This window comes from Globicephala melas, chromosome 3 (genome assembly GCF_963455315.2).
Source record: "Globicephala melas chromosome 3, mGloMel1.2, whole genome shotgun sequence".
NCBI classification, from domain to species: Eukaryota; Metazoa; Chordata; class Mammalia; order Artiodactyla; family Delphinidae; genus Globicephala; species Globicephala melas.
The window spans coordinates 136,247,264-136,274,729 of record NC_083316.1 but is presented as its reverse complement, the minus strand read 5'-3'; the positions used below and the strand labels follow the sequence as shown (position 1 = coordinate 136,274,729).

Sequence of the window (27,466 nt, the reverse complement as noted above, 5' to 3'; positions counted from 1 at the left end):
CATATACATAGTTTATTATACATTCAATCCCAGTAAAACTTTAGAAAAATTAAGTGAATAAGATGTTTCAGTTCTATGTCCTTTAGCTCCCTTTTCCCATGTGAGGGGCTGCCACCCAATGGGGAGCATCTGCTTCTAACTCTGTAGTGCTAACTGCAGTGGCCACAGGACTGCCTGCTTCCTTTAGTGACAGCTGAGTGTGGCCTCCTGGGTAATCAATTCTAAGAAATCTAAGAATTCTAAGAAAATCAACACTTACTTAGAATTTTCACATCAGTGACAATAGTGGCCTCATCTTGGGTAATCTTCATCAATAAGTACGGATTGAGTTACACCAATAACTTTAAAGTCAAGGTATAGCCTGGAGGTCACATAGGACCCAATCTGCTAAAACATAGTGTCTGAACACATCTTTCACTTCCACAGGAACTTACAACACATCCTGGAGTTTCATTTCACATCTTTATTTGTAGCCCTGATTACATGTCTTTGAAAGCTTATCTATTTTGACTTTTCATCGCCTCTTTCCTAACCAAGAAACAATAAAATCCTGAGCCACATAAAAACCGTGATTCATCATAACATCTATTTCCCAGCAACCTTCTTCTCAGGTCTAAGTTTAACAAGCAATCGAGAGTTAGAAATTTATGTGGATGGTGTTCAGGAAGATGATAATGCTGTTTGACAGAGTTTTGTCATCATACCATTGGTTTTCTCTATGTCTGTATATATTTAACAGAAAATGGCTGTAACAGATACTATATGTGAGAGGCTACCATAGAAATTACCATAAACTTTGGATTCAAATCTGAACTCAAAGCCCCTTTGTATAATTTCCTAGTTGTATGACGTATGGCAAGTTTCTTATCTTTTTTGAACTTCAGGTTTCTCTTCTGTAAAGTGAGATGATTGTTTTGTAAGGGTTTAGTAAGATATTTTCTTTAAGGAACTTTATAAATTAAGAAACCATAGTATAGTCATTCAGATCATGGGATCTGAAGCCAGGCAGTCTACATTTCAATCCTGACCTTGCCACTTCCTTTGTAGTACTCTGTGCCTCAGTTTCCTCATCTGTAAAAATAAAGATCATAAGAGCACCTACCTCCTAAGGCTGGTATGTGGGTTAAATTCGTTAATACGTATATATAAAACGTTTACACCAGTACGGACACAAGACGAGGACTCAATAAATATTAGCCGCCGTCAGCATTATTCAGTTATTTGTGATGATCTGTGCCGCATAATAGGTGTTGGATCAATGGTAGACTTCATTCATTTAAAATCCTCTGTCTCTTTCGGTTTTCAAAACAACTTCTCTATCCTACAGCCATCCCTGAAGTGCTCCCAAGAAAACCCAGACATTCTTCAGATCACAGTAAGAATGACACTTTTTTCTGTGTGTGCGCATGTGTTGCGTAGCAAAGCAAATAAAATAATGGCTAATGTGAGATTTTAATTATCACGTGTGTCAGTGATGCTGCTTTGTAAATCAGAGTTAATTCATTCTGAGTCCTTGCTACTTCTTCAGTCTTCCTACCAGCTCAGGAGCAAGTGTGCTATTTTCTGTGTCAACAACAAGGGTTCTTCTAGAAAGGGTATTCAGCAAAAGCAGGGTGCCACCTCCACAAGAGCAATTTCAAGACTGGGAATTTAGACTTATACTGAGTTCCAGCTAACGTATGTTTCCCAGAAAAGGGCGAGATGTTTCCTCACTGTAGTGTTAGACAGGGCACAGCCTCCTCCAGCAGCACTTTTTGGCCTTATCCTTCAGAAAATGGTCCAAACTTTTTGAATCAATGATTTTGTCTTAATCCTTTAACGCACTCCTTCATATAATGGATTCAGTTATTTATTTGGCCGTTATGTGAAATGGTACTTTCTTTTACTTATCTAAATGCGTGGTTTTCAAACTTACGATGTTTACTCACAACTAAGCCTTGCATGGAAACATAATTCATAAAGGAGAACGTGAGGGGAGCTGAGGAGTGTAGGTTGAAAAAAGAAACCAGTGGCCACCCAACCAAACCCCACACACACTCCTGTCCCCTACACCTGCCCCTGCAGTACTTCCAAGAAATCCCGTATGTTTTTCAGATCACACTTTCGAATCTTCTGTCCTAAAGTACACTTCTCCATTAAGTTTTCCAAAAACCTTCTTCATCACTGTATTTGTGTATTTCATGAAAAGCCCACCATTCCTCTGATTTTCCTGGTTGTGCTTCTATCCATTTCAGTCATGTTGCCTTTAAGGTGCCTCCTTTCCAAAGTGATAAAGCTTACATTTTTCAACAAAGCAAAAAGCGCTTCCTCCTATCCTGCCATCATTCTTCTCATCATTGTAATAATTAAGAAGAAAGAGACTAAAGTTTTCAAGGTTCTTTCTTCTGGAAAGATACAAGCAAAACTTTGGAATGATTGAAGTCCATGAAATCGTCATGGAGCTGGAAAGGATGAAGATGGGTTTTTTCAGCAAATTCCGCACTAATGGATCTTTTTATTGGGGGGAGGGGTCTTGAAGCTTGACCATAGAGATACACACAGAGTAGGAGAATTTCTTGCTGAGGCAACTACAGCTCAAAAATAGAAATTGCTTTACAAGAGACTGAGTGAATAAGCAAAGATGATAAAACTGCAAATGTATATTACTCATCAGTGTTGCAATGGCAAAACTATGACAGGTATGCCCCCACTCCCACCTCTAATGCCCAAGGTAAAGATCCCTGATGATCATGGCATAGGTGCAGCCTCAGAATCCTTCACAACACAGCAGTCCAGGCGACCACTACATATTAATTAATCAGCATTGGCATGTGATTGGAAATCTCTCTGCTGATCAGTACTGATCTAGCCCAACCACCAGATTTCACTTATAGAAATAGAAGCTGAGAGGGTGGACAATTTGCCCAATATCACACAGCTGATTAGTAGTGGGTAGCCATGCCCTTTCACCAACACAACTCTCAGTCCATTACACTGAACATATTAAAACACGTGTTGAACTCTGAGAATTCCTGTGTTCTTACCCCCTGTGTCCATATATAGGGAGCTAAGAGCATCTCCTAGCTTTCTTTCAGTCCTAAAGTTGTTTCACAGTGTTTGTTCCCCTGTAGCTTTTCAGAATTTATGTCAGTAATGCCAGATATTGGAGGCAGCATCTTGCAAAAGTTAAGAGCACGGGCTTTGCCTGAGCAGTTCAAACTAGGCTGATATTCCTGCCTTGCTATTTACTCGCTGCGTGATATCCAGAACGCAGTCTAACCTCTTTGAACCTCAGTTTCCTCCGGCATAGGATAAATACCCACCTCACAGGGATGCTCTGAGATTAACTCAGATTCTGAGATTAAATGCTCTGAGATTAAATCAGATGCTGTATGTGAAAGTGCATAGCACAGGGCCCAGAACTTCACAGGTACATATTTACCTGGAAGAGTTTTCCTTTCTTCCTTTCCTTCCCTTCCTTCTTCCCCTTTCTCTTTTCTTCATATTTGATTCTACAAGTTATTAACTCCTTGAACTTGGGCAAGGAGCTTAACCTTTCTGAGTTTCTTTCTTCATTTTTAAAACAAGGATCACATTAGTACTGACCAAACTGGCTTGCTGTGGAAAGTAAATGGGATTAGAGCAGCAGCAGCAAACTCGTCTCACAGTATGAGTATGGAGTCCATACAGAGAATCTTCTAGAAGACTTACCAACTTTCTTGCACTTAAATGTCTAACCTCAGAGGCTTTTTCCATGAATATTTATATTATGGCCATTGGAGGTAGGATGCAAAGGAGGTGGCTAATATCAGAAGGCCCAGCTGTCTCTTGAGAGGGAGTCCTTTCATGGTGGGTAGGATAGTTTAGGATTTCAAGTTTGAAAACTTGAATTTTCATGAAGCCTGTCATGAACTTGCTCTGTGACCTTTGGCAGGTCATTTAGCCTCTCTGGACATCAGGGGAATCCACCATGGCCACATCATAGCATTGGCAGCCCAATGAGAAACGACCCAGGGAAATCTAAAGGAAGGAATCGTATTTTTTCTTTTTTCTGGAAGAAAAAACAAGGGGGACCTGTCCCCCTGGAGCTGGAATTGGCTCTAGTTTATCTTTCTCTTTCTCTTACATGCACAAATGACTTTTTATGTGAAGATCTTCTTTTTTAATTTAAGATTGGATACGTGGCTGCCCTACTTAGAGTTTAAGCTGTCTCTGAGCAGCCGTCTTTCACTCCTACACATGTAGCCAATTAGAGGATGCACACTGATCCTGGGCCTCCAAGAATCTTCTTCTGATCTTTACAGCAAAGACTTTGTGTACAGAGGGTCCCTGAATTATTAGATGGAATGACCTAGTTCAAACATGACAAAAATTTGAAACACACCTTTCCTACCACAAACAGACCCACAGGCACGTGTGCACACATGTTCACAAACACTTCTTTCTCCAGACCCCTTGTATCAAACAATTCAGAACTCCTCCTGCCGAGCCTCTGTAGGGCTCCAGAGTGACAACCAAGAGGATGGTACCAGTGACAGTGTCGGTTCTGCTGGATCACTTTGATCAGCAGCAAAGAGTTTCCAGAATGAATGCAAGCACTGGGTAATTGAGAATGAGTCCTTTGGGCTATTAGGTATCTAGTAGACGATAAGAAAAATCCTCATCTTTTGCTAGTTATAGAAAAAGAGATATATTTTTCGCCTACAAAGAAAGTGAAAGGACTAGACCGTTATCAGTTACCATGGCAACAGCTCCACTACTGCTCAGTTCATCCTGTCACTATGGAAGACTTGAGGGAAAAAAGAAAATAACACCAAGCTTCTCTCTGTTTTTTTGTTAAATATTTTGAAGCGACATTTCATGGCATGAGCCTGAAACAACTTCTTCTGAGAAGAAAGGACAGGAGAACCTGAGAGGGAGATAAAGGGGGAATGCAAAGCCTAGAGGACGCCGGGGGCGTGTTGGAGAGGAGCTAGCTGTTTACTGATGTGTTCAGTACCAATGAAACTGAGAGGGAAGGAAAAGAAAGTAATAAGTATTTATTGAGTGCCCACCACATGCCTGGTGTGGTGCTTAATAATGAACAGTCTGCAACCTCCCAGAACTCTCTGTCTGAAAGAGAAAGACAGCTAAACAAGCAATTAAAATATAAGGGGCAGATTATTCCAGGGCATAAGTACGGGGGCAATGGGAGTATGTGGCACTGACACTGGTGTTTTTTTAGGGGGCAGGAGGAGGGAAGGGGGTAGAATTCCCTGTGTGTAATGGAGCTACCACTCCCGGCATTTCTTCTCCCACTCACATAAGATAATGAATAAATAAGCACAGTCCCCAAATATGGTTAACGTAACTTGTGCTCCCTCCAGCCAGTGCAATAAATTACTCCTAGAGTAATGGAAAGAACATGGATTGGATTCAGACTACCTCGATTCAACACTGGCACTTACTAGGTATGCAGTCTTGGTTCAGTCATTAAACTTCTGAGAGTGTCTATTTCCTCATCTGTATTTATCTGGAAGATGATGAGGATTAATGATAGTGGGTTTTTCGTTGTAGTTTTTGGTTATTTATTTATTTGATTGCATCAGGTCTTAGTTGTGGCAGGCAGGCTCCTTAGTTGCGGCTGCCAGCTTCTTAGCTGTGGCACCTGGGCTCCTTAGTTGCGGCAGGCAGGCTCCTTAGTTGTGGCATATGAACTCTTAGTTACAGTATGCATGTGGAATCTAGTGCCCGGACCAGGGATCAAACCGGGGCCCCCTGCATTGGGAGCGCAGAGTCTTAACCACTGTGCTACCAGGGAAGTCCCTATGATAGTGTTTTAAGCAGGTTTGTAACATAAAGTTGTGCCGGCAGCAGAGTACAGGATGGTTCTAGAGCCAAACAGTAGTGGTGGAGGGAACGAGGGAGACGCTCTAAAGACAAGAGCGTGGGTGATGGTTAGATAAGACGAGTGGCAGTGGAGAGGCATGGATGGATTCTAGAAATTCTATAAATTAGAACCAACAGAAGTTATTGAACATGAAAGAGAGAGCATTGAAAAATGAAGCCAAGTTGTTGGACAACTGAGTGAATGGCATAGCCATTTGCTAAATGATGGTTAGTGATGGAGCCACAAGTTTGGCACCATTTTGGTTGGTTACAAAGTAGCCAAGTTGGTTAAGTCATGTTAAGTTTTTAGAAGGGCACTTGTTAAGCTTTTGTGTGAGACTGGTATGTGGGTTTGCCCAGAGTTTGAAATAGGTCTGGAACACTATGAGAAGATTACACATTTAGCTTAGAACATGACGAGGGATTCTAGAATGAGACCTTGTGTAGACTCCACCGTCAGGTGCATAAGTGCAACCACAGCAGAACAATTCAGAACATCTTCTTACTCTCCGTCTTTAATTACAAGCTACATTCCTTCTGCAATCTCCATTACTGCAACCTGCACATGAAAGATTGGAGATCATCTGTAGCCTTGGAGAAAGAAGGATGTTTAATTTCCCTATTGCTCTTTGCACTGATATCCAGGAACTTAGCTTTTGTGGAGCTCAACAACCTCAGTCAGGTTTAGAGAATGCCGAAGGTGGGACATGTTGAAATGAGATAGAATGTGGCCTAGTTGAGTTGTCTCTGGTGATAGTTGGCCAGTTGGCTGGCTAGAGGATTCCATCTGTGACCCTCACGTGTGCTCACTTGCGCTCTATTCTCTCTTCCAGCAAACCCAACGCTGAACTCATTCTTCTTCCAGGGGTCCACGGTCTTGCTGCAAAGGCAGAACTCGTTTCTACACGCAGCCATGCAAGATCTTGGCTTCTGCCATTTTAACTGCCAGGAGTGTACACGAAGTCAGAGGAGGTGGATTTGAGACCTAGTGCCGCAGCTAGCCGAGGTGTTTATCCTGAGCAAGCTTCTTCATTCTCAGAGAGTTTCCTTCTCTGCGTTGCAGGGATAATAGTGACAAGAGAGGGCCCCATCCCACCTGGTGGCAGTGAGGAATAGCTGAAACAAGGCGTGGGAAAGAGGTGTGGAACTGAAACAGGAGTTGGGGGTTGACTCTCGGAGCATGGGGAGGGCAGCTGGATTGTAGAAATAGGAAAATCGAACCTCCCGCCCCTTCCTTCCTGCTGCCATGCATGTCTAGGACTCTCTGGGAGGCATCCCCTCAGGGTAACCTTGAAACTTCTGTAGGAGGGGCCTGAGGTCTGAGAAGATAGAATTCTATGTAGGTAGTGGGGCTGTCACTCTCAGGCACTTCTTCTCCCGCGATAAGACAGTAAGTAAATAAACTCTCCACTGCACCTTCACCGTGTATCAACCCTCTAAGGTTGCCCTGAGCACAGTCCCCAAACACGGTTACTAAATTTACGCTTCCTGCAGCCAGTAGCAGTAAGTCTCTCCTAGAGTAACAGAAAGAACATGGCTTTGGATTCAGACTAACCTAGATTCCGTGCTGACATTTACTAGATGTGCAGCCTTGGTTAAGTCATTTAACTTCTGTGAGTGTCTATTTCCTCATCTGTAACAAAGAGAGATTATCCTTCTCAAATGGTCTTATAAGGATTAGAGATAATTTATGGAAGGTGCCAATCACAGGGTCTAGCACCCAGCAGGCACTCAATAAGCAGTAGCTCCCTTCTTTTATTTATAATCACTTATAATAATAAAAAAATAAGAGGATCTACTTCTGCAGACCCTCAGCCCACTGTCTCTCAAACTTTCTATCAATTACTATGGCTGTACAAGGATTTCTCCCCATTCAGAGGGCAGCATCTGGATTCAGTGGTTATGAAACCAGTTGACAACAGAGAGGATTGGGAAAAATCCTGTCTCTGACTCTATCGCTATCACTGTATCTGCTCAGAAATCTCAGCCAGCACTCCTCCCGCTGGCATCTAGAAGTCACTCCTGCATCTCAGAGCAACTTTGCAATAACCAGCTCCCACGAGAGGGGCTTTGGCATCTCTGCAGGTGGAGAGGGTCAGAGCAGAACAGCTAGAAAGATATGTCTGGCTGGGCCCCTGCTCCCTGGCACTCCTTCGTACCCAGTGGCTGCATAAAGGGTGGATGAGGGATATTTGGTTTTAATTGGGAAATGCTATCAATTGTCCTAGGCTCATTTAAAAATCCATTAGTATCAGGAAGTGGACAGATTAAGTAATGAGGAAGGGAAAAGGGAAAAAGCTGTCAGTGCCCTGCTTTGCAGGGACCGAACGGCCTGTCTAAGCTTCACCAGCGAGGGCTGCATTGAATGCTAAGAAGCTACTGGAGTCGATTTTGAGATGCTGTGGAGGGAGAAGAGGTGTCTGGGCCAATTCACACAAAGTCCTGGGCAAGCTTGTTGTTCTCGCAGCTCCCAAAGGTGGTACTGCAGTGATCGGCACTGAGATTTCAGGTTTCCGGCAGCTGTTTCTGGCAGCCTGGCAACTGTGCCACCCAGCGGTAACCGTATCAACACGTGCAAATAATCGCTCCCCTGTATTACCTCCCTATTTGCCAAACTCGGAAGTGGGTCCAGGGTCCTTTTCATCCTGGGAGACATCAGTCAGGTTCAAAGTCCATAGTGGACCTGAGGCAGACAGGGAGAAAGAGGATAGAGATGTACTGGAGGATGGATGAGAGAGACAGGGAAGCAGAAATGAAGGAGGACAAAGGTAAAAGCAGGCTATAAGAACCGGAAATGAAAGGGATGCGTGACAGTGCTGTGTATTAGTTTCCTAGGGCTGCTGTAACAAAGTGCCACAACCTGGGGGACTTAAAGCAGCAGAAGTTTACTCTCTCACAGTTCTGGAGGCTAGAACTCTAAAATCAAGGTGTCTGCAGAGCCATGCTCCCTGCAAAGCTTCTGGGGCAAGGTCTTTCCTTGCCCCTTCCACCCTACTGGTAGCCCTAGATGTTCCTTGGCTCGTATCAGCTGCCTCTGGCTTCACATGGCCATCTTCCCTCTGGGTCTGTATCTGTGTCTCTGCTCCTCTTTGTGTAATGACACATCATACTGAAGTAGTGTCCACCCTAATTAAGCATGACCTCATCTTAACTTGATGACATCTGCAAAGAAGACTGTATTTCCAAGTAAGGTCCCATGCACTGGCCCTGGGGGTTAGAACTTTAACATATCTTTGCCGGGGGATACAATTTAACCCATTAGAGGCTGTTCAGAGGGCTGCTGTCTGATAAATTTAGTCCAGTACTGTAGAAGGCCCTGGGAAAGGCTGGAAAGGCACTAGTAGAGATTTCAGAGTCACAAATTCCAATGTAACATAATAGTTAAGTAACATAATAAAATTTGTTAAGTAACATAACAGGCTGCAGAATAGGCAAATGGTGGTTGTTCCTTACCCCAAGACCTTGGGATGAGGATGAACTAGAGTTCTTTCCCCAGATAAGGGCAAAGGCTGCTCGGCTCCAGCCAATGTTGCCCTGTAGGACTGGCTCAAGGAGGCCAGACCCTCCAAGGAGGCAAGAATCCAGATTTATATGCAAAATTTCACAATTGTATTTTAAACTTTGGCAAATAATTTTTTTTTTTTTCAAAATGCGGTGCAGCCCAAACTAAGCCCTTCTGCAAACTAAGAACAGTCGTGAGTAGCCAATCTGCCCCCACTGGTAAAGAGCCTTCAATTCAAGTCCCAGGCTTGCAACTTACCGTGTGACCTTCAGTGATTCCTCTCGCGTCTCTAGACCACAGTTTCCTAGTGGGGCAGGAGGCAGCCTCGATCATCCCACAGAGTATGGTGGTGAGTGATGGTGAATATTTCAAGGTATGGGATGCCAGGCGTATGCTGGAGGTACTTACAGAGTAGTTTAAGAAACAAGACTTACACATTGGGAAACTTGAGTGACCTCCTGCAGTTGTTCTGAAGATTATATAAGTGGATCAATTTAAAGCCACTAGAAAGTGCCTGCCCCGGCCTCCCGCTGAGTAACTCCTGCCCTCATGCTAACCCCTTTCAGGGCTCCTCTGTGAGTCAGACTTAGTGGCTGTTTTAGTGGTTTTAAATGCATGGGTTCCAAATGCAGAGATGTGAGGCAGATATAACTGAGTTGTTAGGAGAGAGCATCACAGAGTGGAGGCAGAAATCTTCCAATCCCAGCTTTAACGCTGCTGATGATAATAGCTCATTGTGCAAATTCTATGCACGAGGCACTGTGCTAAGAGATGCCGTGGATTATTTGCCGTTCTCACGCCAACGCTGAGAGGTAGATGTTATAATGACTTCTATTTCATTGACGAAACAGAAGCAGGAACTCCAGAGTTTCGGGAGAAATCTCCCAGTTCTTTGTGGCAGCTAAATCAAATATTTTTCAAAACCTTGTGCAGTCTAAACTAAGACCATCTGCAAACTGAACCCAGCCCATGGGCAGCCACTTTGTGATCTTTGGTCAAGAGCCTTGGATTCCATGGGCTTCCCTGGTGGTGCAGTAGTTAAGAATCTGCCTGCTAATTCAGGGGACACGGGTTCGAGCCCTGGTCTGGGAAGATCCCACATGCCGCGGAGCAACTAAGCCCGTGCGCCACAACTGCTGAGCCTGCGCTCTAGAGCCCACGAGCCACAACTACTGAGCTCGTGTGCCACAGCTACTAAAGCCCGCACGCCTAGAGCGCATGCTCCGCAACAAGAGAAGCCACCGCGATGAGAAGCCTGCGCACCACAACGAAGAGTAGCCCCCGCTGGCCCCAACTAGAGAAAGCCCTGCACAACAACAAAGAACCAAAGCAGCCAAAAATAAATAAATTAAATTTAAAAAAAAAAAGAGCCTTGGATTCCAGTTCTAGCTTTGCCATTCTCTGTGTGACCTTGGGTAAGTCACATACTCTCTCCAGACCATGGTTGAGACGCTCAATAACTTGCCAAGGTCACAGAGTTTATAAGTGGCAAAGCTCAGGATTTGAACCCACTCAGTTCAGAGTCACGAAATGTAATCACCGTAAATGTAAACAATCTTTAATATGTGTTTCCATTACTCTTCTAAGACCCTCCACCAACCAAGCTACCAGATCTAGGTGAGACACAGGATGGCGATCTATTTGCGTTGGCTAATATCTTTAAGAAACTCCAGTGATGGACAGCAAATAAGAATGAAAGTAAGTGAGTGAAGAGTTGCATAGACTTGTTTAAATGTGAAGGGCAAAGAAGAGGTAGGAAGGCCCTCTCCTCAGCTACGCATCATTTGGCCTAACATTGCATCCTTGGGTTTTTTTTCCTCAGTCATGTGACACTTTTGATTCATGCCTCAAAATAAGAGGAGTCTTAAAAGCTTTTGATGTGAAAATGAAGCTGCCCAGTGGTTTTTCAGATTGATTGATTTTTTAAGTCCTTATTGAATTTGTTACAATATCACTTCTATTTTATATTTTGGTTTTTTGGCCACAAGGCATGTGGGATCTTAGCTCCCTGACCAGGGGTGGAACCCGCACCCCATGCATTGGAAGGCGAAGTCTTAACCACTGGACCGCCAGGGAAGTCCCTAGATTTATTTTTAGCAGAAAACCTTTTTTTAAAAAAGAATGAAACCTTGCATAGAATGCCAGCATATAGAATAGCATCAGCTGGTGTCCATTATGTACTGCTCCGGCATAATAACGATGAGGAAGGTAAGAACGCAGCAGCTGGGCTTCCCTGGTGGCGCAGTGGTTGAGAGTCCGCCTGCCGATGCAGGGGACACGGGTTCGTGCCCCGGTCCGGGAGGGTCCCACATGCCGCGGAGCGGCTGGGCCCATGGGCCATGGCCGCTGAGCCTGCGCGTCCAGAGCCTGTGCTCCACAACGGGAGAGGCCGCGACAGTGAGAGGCCCGCGTACCGCAAAAAAAAAAAAAAAAAAAAAGAACGCAGCGGCTAATCCTTTCTGAGAACTTCCTGCATGCCAGGCACAATTTATTCTAAGACCTGACCCACGGTAACTCATGGAAGCCTTACAACAACTCTAGGAGGAGACTGAGGCTCAGAGATGTTAAGTAATTTGCTCAAGGTCACAGAGCTTAGCCGGAGGCTGCCTCCGAGGCCCACAGCCTTTCCGCTCTACTGCTCTGCTCTCCACCCCAGTCCCCTCCAGACGGCCAGGGTAAAAGGAAGGAGCAGCTTATTGCAGATGAGAGCCACAGTGATACAGAGCCATACCTTTGCCACTTATGATTCCCAGTCATATTGAAACCCCAGTTTGATTTTACTATCCACACAGACTTCTCTTCTAACTGACAGTGACTAGGCCTGTCATTGTACCTCAGTCTTAGCTAATCTGTCTTTGAGGTGTTTCAGTGGGTCTTTCAAAGAGATAGTCGTGTCTCCCTCAAAAAATAAATTAGAAGTCAGAATATCCCCAATGTCACTCTCCAAATTGGGTGAAAATCTGTCCAGAGTGGTTAGAAACAGACCCTAATCCACTGGATTTATATACATAAAAGAGGATCTGCAGTGATCCCAGGAAGAAAGGGGCCCAGCTGCCCACGAGGCCTCTTCAGGGAACCTCAGGCTCTGGGAACCCAGGCAGAAAAGAAAGCCACTAGCCAGGAAGAAACATACTGGTCTGCTCTCTGGTTTGCCTGGGACAACACAGAAGCTGTTTAATTTGCATGATTAAGCCAGGGCTGATGGTACAATTAGTGATAGGTTAAACGTCTCCGGAGCTTTATTTTCTTTACACTTTACTAATAAAATGTAACTTTTAAATAGAACATGGATCTTAACCGTTAAGCTTCTAGAGAGTTGAATCAGAACAGATTTCTCAACCTTGGCATTATTGATATCTGGGGCTGGATGATTCTTTGCTGTGGGAGCTGTCCTGGGCACTGGAGGATGATTAGAAGTAGTTCTGGCCTCTAAGCATTCCGGGCCATTAGCATGATCCTTCCCTCCCCCAGTTTGTGACAAACAAAAATACCTCTGCGTGTTGCTAAATATCCCCCAGAGGGCAAAATAAATCCCCGTGAGAACACTGAATTAGGTGATTTCAGAGATGCCATTTAGTTATCATCCTACGATCCCTATGATATCTGAGATAAGTTTTAAGTGAAAACTTCAGCCCAGGGACTTTCCTGGCGGTCCAGTGGTTAAGACTCCATGCTTTCATTGCCGAGGACGCGAGTTCGATCTGTGGTCAGGGAACTAAGATCTCCCAAGCCATGGGGCACGGCCAAAAAAAGAAAGAAAGAAAAGTTTAGCTCAATATATTTTTCCTACTGCTCAACTTTGTCTGGAGGTCCTGGTTCATAGGTCGAGGCCAACATCATAGTGGTTTGCCTTCACTCCAGTTGCTCCTGGCTACCGGACCTCAAGTTAGTTCCTAAAAGCATATAGGTTAATAATCCTGCAGAGATCAGCCTCTCTCACCACCTCCTGTTGCTTCCAACTCCCTTCTCTCAACATATCTCCTCTTCCCACAAATGCAAAACTAGAAAACAAATGAAAATAAATGTCAGGTATCTTGGCTGAGTCAGTGTAACCCACCCAGACAGCCTTTCTCATATCAAGGGGCATTATTTATTTCTCACTTTGTTTTTTTCCATTGTCTTTTTCTAAACAGTTTTCTCTAGTAATTACTACTTATTTATTTAAGGGCTTAAGTCACATCCTGTATGTAAGTGTGGGTGTTAAGAATTCAAACCCCGTAATCAGACCACAGCCCAGGTTTGAATACCTGCCCATCCATCCACCCACTAGTTTCAGGATGTTGGGTAATTTCCTGAGACTCGTAGCTGCAGTTTTATTATCCACAAAATGGAGACAGTAGTAGTGCCGGCTCCACATGGTGGCTGTGAGAATTTAATAAAATATGTATGTGAAGTATTCAGCAAAATGCTGTGCATATAGCAAGCATTCAGTACACGCTCTTCCCACTATCATCATCACGATTATAATTATTTTTAATGATCACTTCATTCCCTATCCTCCAATTTCCACTAGAAGTATCTGGAAGTAATGACTTCGGGCAGCCAGGAGATTGCTTCAGGAACTTTTGAAGAAATAAACATTTTTAAAAAGCAATTAAAACTTATCCCACCATACCTTTCTATCACTCTGAGACCACCAGCCAAGAAGGCCATAGGATATCCACAATGAACTCAGCCAGAACCCGAAACCAGGAAGTCCCAAAAGACAACCCCCGCCCCCCGGAAGTCCTCCAAATCACTCTTCCCTCTTTCTTTTCATAGCCACCTACATAGGACCTCCCCCTCACTCCCTCCACCTTTCCTTTTCCAAAAGTAGCTCCTGCCATTATTTGAAGTGGCTACACTTGAGTTCAGAATGACAGGAAAGAAAAGATCTTGTTTCCTTGGTGATACTTACTTGCTCAGCAGGTGAAAAGCAAAGACTTGCAAGAAAGAGGTGAAACTCTGGTGCAGCCAAAGTAATTACAACCCCTTTCTCATCACCCAGCGTTAACTCCTTTCTGCCTGTGTCCAGAATGAAGGGAACAGCCCTTTGGGATTTAAGGGTTCAAAAGACTTACTGACCTTTTTTCTTTTTTTTTTAAATTATTATTTTTTAAATTTATTATTTATTTTTGGCTGTGTTGGGTCTTCGTTGCTGTGTGCAGGCTTTCTCTAGTTGCAGTGAGCGGCGGCTACTCTTCGTTGTGGTGCGCGGGCTTCTCATTGTGGTGGCTTCTCTTGTTGCGGAGCACGGGCTCTAGGTATGCGGGCTTCAGTAGTTGTGGCTTGCGGGCTCTAGAGCACAGGCTCAGTAGTTGTGGCGCACCGACTTAGTTGCTCTGCAGCGTGTGGGATCTTCCCAGACCAGGGCTCGAACCCGTGTCCCCTGCATTGGCAGATGGATTCTTAACCTCTGTGCCACCGGGGAAGTCCCTGACCTTTTTTCTTAATCAACACAGATTGAAGTGTTTACCATGGGGTCCTTTTTTCTGTGTAGATGACCAGCAGTGAGTGGTCTGGGTAATGGGTTTTTCTGTGAATACTTAGTATGACATATAGCATCATGCTTACACCCTCAGTCTGGAAATGTACACGCCTGGGTTTGAATCCCAGCTTGGCTGTTTACTAGCTGTGAGAAAAGGATTGTCACTTCACATGTTTCAAGACATTCTCCTGTCCATTAGCACAGATGGTCCCCATGCTACCTAAGCCTTGGGAGACCAGGAGGGGATATCATTAAACCCGTTAGACACAGAGAGAGGTTGCCTGTTGCTCGAGATTACTTATTAGTCTGTAATGGATTGGAGAATAACTCTGGCAAGGTATTTGATCTGTTTGAGCTTCAGTTTTCATATCTGTATTTCGTCTGCATAGGGTTGTTCTAATGATTCAGTTTGTAAACAGTGTGACATACTTAGCTCAAACCCTGGCATCTAATAGGTATTCAATAAATAGTTCTGAAAATAATGGCTATTTAGATGACAATAATTGGGGTCTATGCAGAGAGTATATGAAAAGAGCCGAGCATTAGCAATTAGGAGACCTAAGTCCCCAGATCTCTCCCTAAATGTTACCTTGAGTGACTATCTCAACCTCTGCAGCATAGTTTCCTATTGGGCTAAAATGGAGTTACTATTATTTGCCTCTAATTGCTTTGAAAAATGGTGAAAGTCTCAACTGAGCTCTAAGGAAGAAAGGAACCTCGAAAAATGTAAAGTGCAGAACAGATTTAACCAATAGTAATGTTCTCATTCTTTGCATGCTGCTGTTGTTACGCTTGCCTTTGATCCTGGTAGTGGCATTTGACAGACTCACTACACATAGGCTCTTCTAGCACATTCCTAGACAAAGAGAGACTGCCAGAAACCATTGCTGAAGCTAACTCAAGGCTGAGTCAGGATTAGAACCCAAGTCTGTGACCTCAATCTAGTTTCTTTCTCACTCACCGAGTGGGAGAGGTCCTACAGAGTACTGGACCTTGTATGGAGGCTAGAACTATTGACTAATGGCATTCACAAAATGAGAGGCATTCGATGATTCTGTGTAGCCCTTCTGATTGCTAAATTTACAGAAGCGTTTCTTCAGAGCTGTTTGTCTTTCCTTCCTTTTCTCTCTCTTCAGGGTAAGGAGCGTTCAGCTGCTGACAGCCGGCGATGGGCTTACCCCATGAACAGTTCATAAGCGTGACTGCTCCCAGCAGAGCTGCTTGTGCAAGCCTGGTAGAGGGCTCAGTCCAGCAATGGAGGCAGCCGAGATTGCCTGCAAAATAAACATGCAGCTTCTTAATGGTCATTACTGTACATTGAATAGCTCCCCGACGGAGGCTGGGGCAAGGGAAGTGAGGACGGGGGAGGTCGTTTCCATTCCATGACTTTATAAAGTCCCGTTGAGATGGGAGCCGAGTCAGAGAGCTGGCCAGGGATGGTAACCTCCCAAAGCAGGTCAGTGACATGTCTGGGGATGGAGGTCAGACAAAGTTCCAAAGACTTTCACCACTGCTACTCCTTCTGCAGAGCTCAGCTGGGAAAATGTACTGAGTGCAGGAACTCTTGATATTCCCAGGCTTCCTGTACTTGGCAGTTGCTGAAGTTGTTAAGTCACTTGAGGACAGACGGTGCCAAGGTACCATCACCTAATTCAGCATCTATTTTGGGTTGAGGCCACAGGCCATTGCTATACTGATTACAGAAGAGAAAAATCAATCTAGTACTAGGATTGTTCAGTATTAGAAAAAAAAAAGACCAGAGGTGAACCCATTACCCATCAGGAATTTGAAGGAACTCTCAAGGAAAAGACGATTTTTCAACATGGCTCCATAGAGCAGAGCCAGGGCCAGTAAGTAGAGATCATGGCAAGATGACCCACGTTTGGAAAATTGACAGTTCAGTGGTCCAAAATGGAGTGGAATGCTTTGTGAGGTGACAGGTTCCTCACTTGAGGTGTCCAGACATGGAGTGGTTTACAAACTGTTCTGGGTAGCCTTAGGGTTCTCTTGAAGTTCAAGGAAGTCACAGCTGGTGTAGAAATTAGCATTGAAGTTGGCCCTGAACAAAAATCATACTTGGTCAAAATTACTTTTGCGGGCTTCCCTGGTGGCACAGTGGTTAAGAATCTGCCTGCCAACGCAGGGGACATGGGTTCGAGCCCTGGTCCGGGAAGATTCCACATGCCGCAGAGCAACTAAGCCCGTGCGCCATGGCCGCTGAGCCTGTGCTCTAGAGCCTGCGAGCCACAACTACAGAAGCTTGCGCACCTAGAGCCCATGCTCCGCAACAAGAGAAGCCACTGCAGTGAGAAGCCCGCTCACCACAACTAGAGAAAGCCCACTCGCAGCAACAAAGACCCAACACAGCCAAAAATAAAATTAAAAAAAATACTTTTGAGAATCCTTTAAATTGTCCATAAAAAGCTATATATAAATATGATTTTATTTTTCACCTTGGACAGTTAAGGCTGGGTTGCCTCTGGAAACCATGTTGTTGAAAATGGGTCTTTACATACTGGAATCACTTTCAGTGGGGTGAGATGCTTGAGGACTGGAGGGATCGCAGCTGTTCACCTCTCTCATCAGGGCACGTGCTCAGTGAGTGGGTGTGATGCAAGAGGACCCACCTGCATTATTTAACTTAATGTACATTTCTGTGTACATGGGGTGTGGCACATATGGTTGAGTGTGCCAATTTAAAATTAGATATGCTGCTTATTTGTGAATCTCACAGGATGAGGGCAGGGGTGAAATCTGGGCCCACCCATCTTTGCTACAATTTCAAAGGCTCTTCCTATCTCTGTCTTACATATCAGAGATTTTTCCCCCAGATATATTGGGGTATAATTTGAATATAACGAAATTTATCCATTTTAGATATACAATCTGATTTTTAATAATTGCATTTTTTTTAATTGGGGTATAGTTGCTTTACAATGTTGTGTTAGTTTCTGCTGTACAGTGATGTATATCAGCTATATGTATACATACATCACCTCCTTTTTGGATTTCCCTCCCATTCAGGCCACCACAGAGCACTGAGTAGAGCTCCCTGCACTACACAACAGGTTCTATTTTACATATAGCAGCGTATGTATGTCAATCCCAGTCTCTCAACTCATCCCATCCCCCACTTCTCCCCTTGGTGTCCATACGCTTGTTCTCCACCTCTGCGTCTCCACCTCTGCCCTGCAAACAGGCTCATCTGTATGAGCCTTTTCTATATTCCATTTTTCTATATTCCACGTATATGCATTAATATACAATGTTTGTTTTTCTCCTTCTGACTTACTTCACTCTGTATGACAGTCTTTAGATCCATCCACGTCTCAACAAATGACCCAAGTTCGTTCCTTTTTATGGCTGAGTAATATTCCATTGTATATATGTCCCACATCTTCTTTATCCATTCCTCTGTTGATGGACATTGAGGTTGACCTGGCTATTGTAAACAGTGCTGCAATGATCATTAGGGTGCATGTGTCTTTTTGAATTATGGTTTTCTCAGGGTATGTGTCCAGTAGTGGAATTGCTGGGTCATATGGTAGTTCTATATTTAGTTTTTTAAGGAACCTCCACACAGTTCTCTATAGTGGCTGTATCAATTTGCATTCCCACCAACAGGGCAAAAGGGTTCCCTTTTCTCCACACCCTCTCCAGCATTTGTTGTTCGTAGATTTTTTGGTGATGGCCATTCTGACTGGTGTGAGTTGATACCTCATTGTAGTTTTGATTTGCATTTCTCTAATAATTAGTGATGTTGAGCGTCTTTTCATGTGCCTCTTGGCCGTCTGCATGTCTTCTTTGGAGAAATGTCTATTTAGGTCTTCTGCCCATTTTTTGGTAACTGCATATTGTTCTGTAACCATCACCACCATCAAGATATAGAACATTGCTATCACCACCAAATTTTCCTTGTGCCCAGGCCTCTTTACAGTCAATCCTTTCCTCTTAACCTTAGTCATTGGAAACCACTGATCTGCTTTCTGTCTCTACAGTTTTCCCTTTTTTGAAATTGCATATAAATTGAATCATATGATGTCTAACAGTTTTTTGTGTTTGACTTCTTTTACTCAGCATGTCTTGAGATGCAGTCACATTGTTGTTTATCGATAGTTCCTTTTTATGGCTAACAGTCCACAGTATCAGCATATGACAACTTTTCTTTTTAGATTTTTTTTATTGAATTATAGTTGATTCACAATATCATGTTTCAGGTATATAGCACAGCAATTCAGTTATACATATATATATGTACATATGCGTGTGTGTATATATATTCTGCAGATTCTCTTCCCTTGTGGGTATAGGTATACAAAATATAGAGTACAGTTCCCTGTACTATAGAGTAGGTCCTTGTTGTTTATCTATTTTATATATAGTAGTGTGTATATGTTAATCCCAACCTCCTAACTTATCCCTCCCTCCACCCTGACAACTTTTTTATCTATTCACCTGTTGATGGACATTTCAGTGGTTTCCAGTTTTTTGACTATTATAAATAATGTTCCTATAAATATATACATTCAAGTCTTTGGATGAACATATGTTTTCTTTTTCATTTTTTAATTAATTTTTATTGGGGTATAGTTGATTTACAATGTTGTGTCAGTTTCTGCTGTACCTCAAAGTGAATCAGTCATACATATACATATATCTATTCTATTTTAGATTCTATTCCCATATAGGTCATTACAGAGTACTGAGTAGAATTCCCTGTGCTATACAGTAGGTTCTTATTAGTTATCTATTTTTTTAATGGCTGAAACATTTATATTAACATATTTCCATACAAATAACCCAAAGAAACTTTAGTATTAGTTGGGTTTTTTTTGTTTGTTTTTTTATACTGCAGCTTCTTATTAGTCATCAATTTTATACACATCAGTGTATACATGTCAATCCCAATCGCCCAATTCAGCACACCACCATCCCCACCCCACCGTGGTTTTCCCCCCTTGGTGTCCATACATTTGTTCTCTACATCTGTGTCTCAACTTCTGCCCTGCATACTGGTTCATCTGTACCATTTTTCTAGATTCCACATACATGCATTAATATACGATATTTCTTTTTCTCGTTCTGACTTACTTCACGCTGCATGATAGTCTTTAGATCCATCCACGTCTCAACAAATGACTCAATTTCGTTCCTTTTTATGGCTAATATTCCATTGTATATATGTACCACATCTTCTTTATCCATTCGGCTGTCAATGGGCATTTAGGTTGCTTCCATGACCTGGCTATTGTAAATAGTGCTGCAATGAACATTGGGGTGCATGTGTCTTTTTGAATTGTGGTTTTCTCTGGGTATATTCCCAGTAGTGGGATTGCTAGATCATATGGTAATTCTATTTTAGTTTTTTAAGGAACCTCCGTACTGTTCTCCATAGTGGATATATCAATTTACATTCCCACCAACAGTGCAAGAGGGTTCCCTTTTCTCCACACCCTCTCCAGCAGTTGTTGTTTGTAGATTTTCCGATGATGCCCATTCTATCTGGTGTGAGGTGATACCTCATTGTAGTTTTGATTTGCATTTCTCTAATGATTAGTGATGTTGAGCAGCTTTTCATGTGCTTCTTGGCCATCTGTATGTCTTCTTTGGAGAAATGTCTATTTAGGTCTTCTGCCCATTTTTGGATTGGGTTGTTTGTTTCCTTAATATTGAGCTGCATGAGCTGTTTATACATTTTGGAGATTAATCCTTTGTCCGTTGATTGATTTGCAAACATTTTCTCCCATTCTGAGGGTTGTCTTTTTGTCTTGTTTATGCTTTCCTTTGCTGTGCAAAAGCTTTGAAGTTTCATTAGGTCCCATTTGTTTATTTTTGTTTTTATTTCCATTACTCTAGGAGGTGGATCAAAAAAGATCTTGCTGTGATTTATGTCAAAGAGTGTTCTTCCTATGTTTTCCTCTAAGGGTTTGACAGTGCCCAGTCTTACATTTAGGTCTCTGATCCATTTTGAGTTTATTTTTGTGTATGGTGTTAGGGAGTGCTCTAATTTCATTCTTTTACATGTAGATGTTCAGTTTTTACAGCACCATTATTGAAGAGACTGTCTTTTCTCCATTGTATATCTTTGCCTCCTTTGTCATAGATTAGTTGACCATAGGTGTGTGGGTTTATCTCTGGGATTTCCATCTTGTTCCATTGATCTATGTTTCTGCTTTTGTGCCAGTACCATATTGTCTTGATTACTGTAGCTTTGTAGTATAGTCTGAAGTCAGGGCCTCTGATTCCTCCAGCTCCCTTTTTTTCCCCTCAAGACTGCTTTGGCTATTCGGGGTCTTTTTATCTCCATACAAATTTTAAAATGGTTTGTTCTAGTTGTGTAAAAAATGCTATTGGTAATTTGATGAGGATTGCATTGAATCTGTAGATTGGTTTGGGTAGTATAGTCATTTTCACAATATTGATTCTTCCAATCCAAGAACATGGTATATCTCTCCATCTGTTGGTATCATCTTTAATTTCTTTCATCAGTGTCTTATAGTTTTCTGCATACAGGTCTTTTGTCCTCCTAGGTAGGTTTATTCCTAGGTATTTTATTCTTTTTTGTTGCAATGGTAAATGGGAGTGTTTCCATAATTTCTCTTTTAGATTTTCATCACTAGTGTATAGGAATGCAAGAGATTTCTGTGCATTGATTTTGTATCCTGCAACTTTACCAAATTCATTGATTAACTCTAGGAGTTTTCTGGTGGCATTTTTAGGATTGTCTATGTATAGTATCATGTCATCTGCAAACAGTGACAGTTTTACTTCTTTTCCAATTTGTATTCCTTTTACTTCTTTTTCTTCTCTGACTGCTGTGGCTAGGACTTCCAAAACTATGTTGAATAATAGTGGTGAGAGTTGACATCCTTGTCTCATTCCTGATCTTAGAGGAAATGCTTTCAGTTTTTCACCATTGAGAATGATGTTTGCTGTGGGTGTGTCATATATGGCCTTTATTATGTTGAGGTATGTTCCCTCTATGCCCACTTTCTGGAGAGTTTTTATCATAAATGGGTGTTGAATTTTGTCAAAAGCTTTTTCTGCATCTATTGAGATGATCATCTGGTTTTTATTCTTCAATTTGTTAATATGGTGTGTCACATTGATTGATTTGCGTATATTGAAGACTCCCTGCATGCCTGGGATAAATCCCACTTGATCATGGTGTATGATCCTTTCAATGTGTTGTTGGATTCTGTTTGCTAGTATTTTATTGAGGATTTTTGCATTTTATATTCATCAGTGATATTGGTCTGTAATTTTCTTTTTTTGTAGTACCTTTGTCTGGTTTTGGTATCAGGGTGATGGTGGCATCACAGAATGAGTTTGGGAGTGTTCCTTCCTGTGCAATTTTTTGGAAGAGTTTGAGAAGGATGGGTGTTAGCTCTTCTCTAAATGTTTGATAGAATTCAACTGTGAAGCCATCTGGTCTTGGACTTCCGTTTGTTGGAAGATTTTTTATTTTTTATTTTTTTATTTTTGGCTGTGTTGGGTCTTCGTTTCTGTGCGAGGGCTTTCTCTCGTTGCGGCGAGCGGGGGCCACTCTTCATTGCGGTGTGCGGGCCTCTCACTGTCGCGGCCTCTCTTGTTGCGGAGCACAGGCTCCAGACGCGCAGGCTCAGCAGTTATGGCCTATGGGCCCCGTTGCTCCGTGACGTGGGATCTTCCCAGACCAGGGCTGAAACCCGTGTGCCCCACATTGGCAGGCAGATTCTCAACCACTGCGCCACCAGGGAAGCCCCTGTTTGTTGGAAGATTTTTAATCACAATTTCAGTTTCATTCCTTGTGATTGGTCTGTTCATATTTTCTATTTTTTCCTGGTTCAGTCTTGAAAGGTTCTACCTTTCTAAGAATTTGTTCACTTCTTCCAGGTTCTCCATTTTATTGGCATAGTGTTGCTTGTAGTAGTCTATTGGGATGCTTTGTACTTCTGCAGTGTCTGTTGTAACTTCTCCTTTTTCATTTCTAATTTTATAGATTTGAGTCCTCTCCCTCTTGATGAGTCTGGCTAATGGTTTATCAATTTTGTTTATCTTCTCTAAGAACCAGCTTTTAGTTTTATTGATATTTGCTATTGTTTTCTTTGTTTCTATTTCATTTATTTCTGCTCTGATGTTTATGATTTCTTTCCTTCTGCTAACCTTGGGTTTTGTTTGTTCTTCTTTCTCTAGTTCCTTTAGGTGTAAGGTTAGATTGTTTACTTGAGATTTTTCTTGTTTCTTGAGGTAGACTTGTATAGCTATAAACTTCCCTCTTAGAACTGCTTTTGCTGCATCCCATATGTTTTGGTTCACCATGTTTTCATTGTCATTTGTCTCTAGGTATTTTTTGATTTCCTCTTTGATTTCTTCAGTGATCTCTTGGTTATTTAGAAACGTATTGTTTAGCCTCCATGTGTTTGTGTTTTTTACTTTTTTTTCCCTGTAATTCATTTCTAATCTCATAGTGTTGTGGTCAGAAAACGTTCTTGATATGATTTCAATTTTCTTAAATTTACTGAGGCTTGATTTGTGACCCAAGATGTGATCTATCCTGGAGAATGTTCCATGCACACTTGAGAAGAAAGTGTAATCTGCTGGTTTTGGATGGAATGTCCTATAAATATCAATTAAATCTTTCTCATCTATTGTGTCATTTAAAGCTTGTGTTTCCTTATTTATTTTCATTTTGGATGATCTATCCATTGGTGTAAGTGAGGTGTTAACGTCCCCCACTATTATTTTGTTACTGTCGATTTCCTCTTTTACAGCTGTTAGCAGTGGCCTTATGTATTGAGGTGCTCCTATGTTGGGTGCATATATATTTCTAATTGTTATGTCTTCTTCTAGGATTGATCCCTTGATCATTATGTAGTGTCCTTCCTTGTTTCTTGTAACATTCTTTATTTTAAAGTCTATTTTATCTGATATGAGTATTGCTACTCCAGCTTTGTTTTGATTTCCATTTGCATGGAATATTTTTTTCCATCCCCTCACTTTCAGTCTGTATGTGTCCCCAGGTCTGAAGTGGGTCTCTTGTAGACAGCATATATATGGGTCTTGTTTTTGTATCCACTCAGCAAGCCTATGTCTTTTGGTTGGAGCATTTAATCCATTCATGTTTAACATATTATCGATATGTATGTTCCTGTGACCATTTTCTTAATTGTTTTGGGTTTGTTTTTGTAGGTCCTTTTCTTCTCTTGTGTTTCCCACTTAGAGTAGTTCCTTTAGCATTTCTTGTAGAGCTGGTTTGGTGGTGCTGAATTCTCTTAGCTTTTGCTTGTCTGTAAAACTTTTGATTTCTCCATTGAATCTGAATGAGATCCTTGCCGGGTAGATTAATCTTGGTTGTAAGTTCTTCCCTTTCATCACTTTAAGTATATCATGCCACTCCCTTCTGGTTTGTAGAGTTTCTGCTGAGAAATCAGCTGTTAACCTTATGGGAGTTCCCTTGTATGTTATTTGTCATTTTTCCCTTGCTCCTTTTAATAATTTTTCTTTGTCTTTAATTTTTGCCAATTTGATTACTATGTGTCTTGCCATGTTTCTCCTTGGGTTTATCCTGTATGGGACTCACTGCACTTCCTGGACTTGGGTGGCTATTTCTTTTCCCATGTTAGGGAAGTTTTCTACTCTAATCTCTTCAGATATTTTCTCTGGTCCTTTCTCCCTCTCTTCTCCTTTTGGGACCGCTATAATGCGAATGTTGTTGCATTTAATGTTGTCCCAGAGGTCTCTTAGGCTGTCTTCATTTCTTTTCATTCTTTTTTCTTATTATCTTCCACAGCAGTAAATTCCACCATTCTGTCTTCCAGATCACTTATCCGTTCTTCTGCCTCAGTTATTCTGCTATTGATTCCTTCTAGTGTAGTTTTCATTTCAGTTATTGTATTGTTCATCTCTGTTTGTTTGTTCTTTAATTCTTCTAGGTCTTTGTTAAACATTTTTTGCATCTTCTCGATTTTTGCCTCCATTCTTTTTCTGAGGTCCTGGATCATCTTCACTATCATTATTCTGAATTCTTTTTCAGGAAGGTTGCCTTTCTCCACTTCATTTAATTGTGTTTCTGGGGTTTTATCTTGTTCCTTCATTTGATATATAGCCCTCTGCCTTTTCATCTTGTCTGTCTTTCTGTGAATGTGGTTTTTGATCCACAGGTTGCAGGATTGTAGTTCTTCTTGCTTCTGCTGTCTGCCTTCTGGTGGATGAGGCTGTCTAAGAGGCTTGATGGGAGGGACTGGTGGTGGGTAGAGTGGACTGTTGCTCTGGTGGGAAGAGCTCAGTAAAACTTTAATCCACTTGACTGTTGATGTGTGGGGCTGGGTTCCCTCCCTGTTGGGTGTTTGGCCTGATGCAACCCATTACTGGAGCCTACCTGGGCTCTTTGGTGGGGCTAATGACAGACTCTGGGAGGGCTCACGTCAAGGAGTACTTCTCAGAAGTTCTGCTGCCAGTGTCCTTGTCCCCACAGTGAGCCACAGCCCCCGCCCACCTCTGCAGGAGACCCTCCAACACTAGCAGGTAGGTCTGGTTCAGTCCCCCTGGGGTCACTGCTCCTTCCCCTAGGTCCCTATGTGCACACTACTTTGTGTGTGGCCTCCAAGAGTGGAGTCTCTCTTTCCCCCAGTCCTGTCAGAGTCCTGCAATCAATTCCCACTAGGCTTCAAAGTCTGATTCTCTAGGAATTCCTCCTCCTGTTGCAGACCCCCAGGTTTGGAAGCCTGATGTGGGGCTCAGAACCTTCACTCCATTGGGTGGTCTTCTGTGGTATAAGTGTTCTCCAGTCTGTGAGTCACCCACCCACCAGTTATGGGATTTGATTTTACTGTGATTGCACCCCTCCTACCATCTCATTGTGGCTTCTCCTTTGGAGATGGATGTGAGATGGATGTCTTTGGATGTCTTCTCCTTTGGAGATGGATGTGAGATGGATGTCTTTGGATGTGGGTATCATTTTTGGTGAGTTCCAGTGTCTTCCTGTCGATGATTGTCCAGCAGCTAGTTGTGATTCTGGTGTTCTCGCAAGAGGGAGTGAGAGCACATCCTTCTACTCCACCATCTTGGTTCCTCTCTCAGTTATCTATTTTATACATAGCAGTGTCTATATGTCAATCCCAATCTCCCAATTTATCCCTCCCTCACCTTCCCCCCCTTGGTAAATATAAGTTTCTTTTCTATATCTGTGACTATATTTCTGTTTTGTAAATAGTTTCATTTGTACCATTTTTTATATTCCATGTATAAGTGATATTGTATGATATTTGTCTTTCTCTGACTAATTCATTTAGTATGACAGTCTCTAGGTCCATCCATGTCACTGTAAAAGGCATTATTTCATTCTTTTTTATGGTTGAGTAATATTCCATTGTATATATGTACCACATCTTCTTTATCCATTCCTCCATTAATGGATATTTAGGTTGTTTCCATGTCCTGGCTATTGTAAATAATGCTGCTATGAACATTGGGGTACATGTATCTTTTCAAATTATGGTTTTCTCCAGATATATGCCCAGGAGTGGGATTGCTGGATCATATGGTAGCTCTATTTTTAGTTTTTTAAGGAACCTCCATACTGTTCTCCATAGTGGCTGTTTCCAGTTTTTGACTATTATGAACAATGTTACTGTAAATATACATATTCAAGGCTTTGGATGAATACATGTTTTCTTTTCTGTTGGGTAAATACAAGTCTTTGGATGAACACATATTTTCTTTTCTGTTGGGTAAATACTAGTTTTCTGAAGTGGGATTGTATGGTTTTATGGCAAGTATCTGTTTAACTTTACAAGAAACTGCCAAACTCTTTCAAGCCAACTGTCTATTTTGCACTCATATTGGCACTGTATGAGAGTCCCACTTATTCCAAATTCGTCCCAACGCTTGATATTGTCACTCTTTTTAATTTTAGCCAACTTAATGTGTATGTGTAAGTGGTTTCAATCTTCATTCCTCTGATACTTAATGGTATCAAGCACATTTACATGTGCTTATTGGCCATTCATTTTTTTTTTAAACATCTTTATTGGAGTATAATTGCTTTACAATGGTATGTTAGTTTCAGCTTCACAACAAAATGAATCAGTTATATATATACATATGTTCCCATATCTCTTCCCGCTTGCGTCTCCCTCCCTCCCACCCTCCCTATCCCACCCCTCCAGGCGGTCACAAAGTACCGAGCTGATCTCCCTGTGCTAGGCGGCTGCTTCCCACTAGCTATCTACCTTACGTTTGGTAGTGTATATATGTCCATGCCTCTTTATCGCTTTGTCACCGTTTACCCTTCCCCCTCCCCATAGCCTCAAGTCCATTCTCTAGTAAGTCTGTGTCTTTATTCCTGTTTCACCCCTAGGTTTTTCATGACTTTTTTTTCTTAAATTCCATATATATGTGTTAGCATACGGTATTTGTCTCTCTCTTTCTGACTTACTTCACTCTGTATGACAGACTCTAGGTCTATCCACCTCATTACAAATAGCTCAATTTCGTCTCTTTTTATGGCTGAGTAATATTCCATTGTATACATGTGCCACATCTTCTTTATCCATTCATCCGATGATGGACACTTAGGTTGTTTCCATCTCCGGGCTATTGTAAATAGAGCTGCAATGAACATTTTGGTACATGACTCTTTTTGAATTATGGTTTTCTCAGGGTATATG

At 42.2% G+C, this 27,466-nt stretch overlaps 1 protein-coding gene across 1 annotated transcript in view; it reads left to right on the top strand.

Annotated features, from left to right (window-relative positions):
• ATP10B (ATPase phospholipid transporting 10B (putative)) overlaps window positions 1–27,466 on the top strand; it is a 581,864-nt gene that overhangs the window by 380,896 nt on the left and 173,502 nt on the right. Inside the window, 1 exon segment of the mRNA XM_060296561.2 lies at window positions 1,328–1,375. Within this exon segment, the coding sequence (XP_060152544.2) occupies window positions 1,328–1,375 (48 nt within the window).